Below are 1,255 nucleotides of genomic sequence, written 5' to 3' on the forward strand. Positions count from 1 at the left end.
GGCTATTGATACATGCTCCCAGGAGTCATAGATATACTGAACATATGTAAAATTGGAAAACGGAAAGAAACAGGGAAAGAAAACTAATGTCCAGTGGAGAGGTATCCTAAGTGGATAGGGATAACAATATCGGGGGCCATGGGCCATGGTTTGCAGGCTTTGAGCCAAAAGCTGACCCGCTCCTTTTTTTTTGAAGCCCCCCAAAAAGTAAAGTGGGAAAGGAAAGGAAAGGGAAAAAAAAAAAAAAAAAAAAAAAAAAAAAAAAAAAAAACCTCTCCACATGCATCCTGTCCGGATTTCATATACGCATTATGGGGGATGGGTACTGATAGTGATAGGAAAGGTAATCGCAGGGAACGTGATTAAAGTACAGATTATAAATATTGGAATAAAGGAAGAAAACCACCCAGTAATAACGCCACGCGAGAGTTGAATGGAAAATTAAGAAAATCCCCCAAGGACGGCTATTCAGATTGCTTTAAAAAAAAAAAAAAAAAAAAAAAAAAAAAAAAAAGATTTACCTTGCACGAGCCAAGGTAATGTAAATGTTTTTTGAAAATTGTGGTTCGGTAATTCATCATAGAGGTAGAGAAAACACATACTGGGGGTCCAGTATAAACTAGTATCATCCCGATTTAACTTTCAAGATTTGTTTTTGAACAGCATTTTGTCATCCCGCGAAAGATCTAGACCGACAGCGAGTGCGGGTGTTGCGCCGGCATCGCCTCTGGATCCGGGCCATTTAGCCTTCCCGAGCAGCCAGTCCGTCAGTGTGACAACCCTCGCCGTCCTATCCCATCCATTACTTTCATCGGCATGTTCAATGGTATGACTGGCGATACGGCCCTCGTCATCAAACAAGAAGATGAACAGCCCGCTAAACTGTTCCTCTTGGCCTAGTTTAAAAATCGGTGCGTCTCCGCCTAACAGCTTGCTGAGACCACGATTTGTTCCATTCGATGAGGAGGACAGCGCTGATTGCGTTTCACTACTAGTTCTTATATCTCTGTTGGTTGTGGAAGAGTTATTCGTCGTAGCTTCTCCATTGGTGAACGGTGGAGATTCTTTAGGACTCGATTTTCCAAAGTAGCCGGGAGAATCTGTCTTGCCTCCTTCAGTTCGCCAGCGAACTACTAGCTTCTCATCACCGTATTTGTGCTCTTCATCGTATTCCGCATGGATGGGGGATTCACATTCGTTCGCTTATGATATCTAGCGACGTGCGACTATGGGACACTTCCCCAGGCTACTGGGG

At 43.4% G+C, this 1,255-nt stretch overlaps 1 protein-coding gene across 1 annotated transcript in view; it reads right to left on the reverse strand.

The window, feature by feature from the left end:
* Nucleotides 1-642: 642 nt before the first annotated feature.
* Nucleotides 643-1,255, reverse strand: part of HCAG_01390 (predicted protein) — a gene marked incomplete at both ends in the record, with an annotated part of 1,243 nt that continues 630 nt past the window's right edge. Inside the window, 2 exons of the mRNA XM_001544293.1 lie at nucleotides 643-877; nucleotides 929-1,160. Of these exons, the coding sequence (XP_001544343.1) occupies nucleotides 643-877; nucleotides 929-1,160 (467 nt within the window). The remainder of the gene's footprint in view (nucleotides 878-928; nucleotides 1,161-1,255) is intronic.

The sequence above is a fragment of the Histoplasma capsulatum genome, genomic scaffold, assembly GCF_000149585.1.
Source record: "Histoplasma capsulatum NAm1 scaffold_1 genomic scaffold, whole genome shotgun sequence".
Taxonomy (NCBI): Eukaryota; Fungi; Ascomycota; class Eurotiomycetes; order Onygenales; family Ajellomycetaceae; genus Histoplasma; species Histoplasma mississippiense.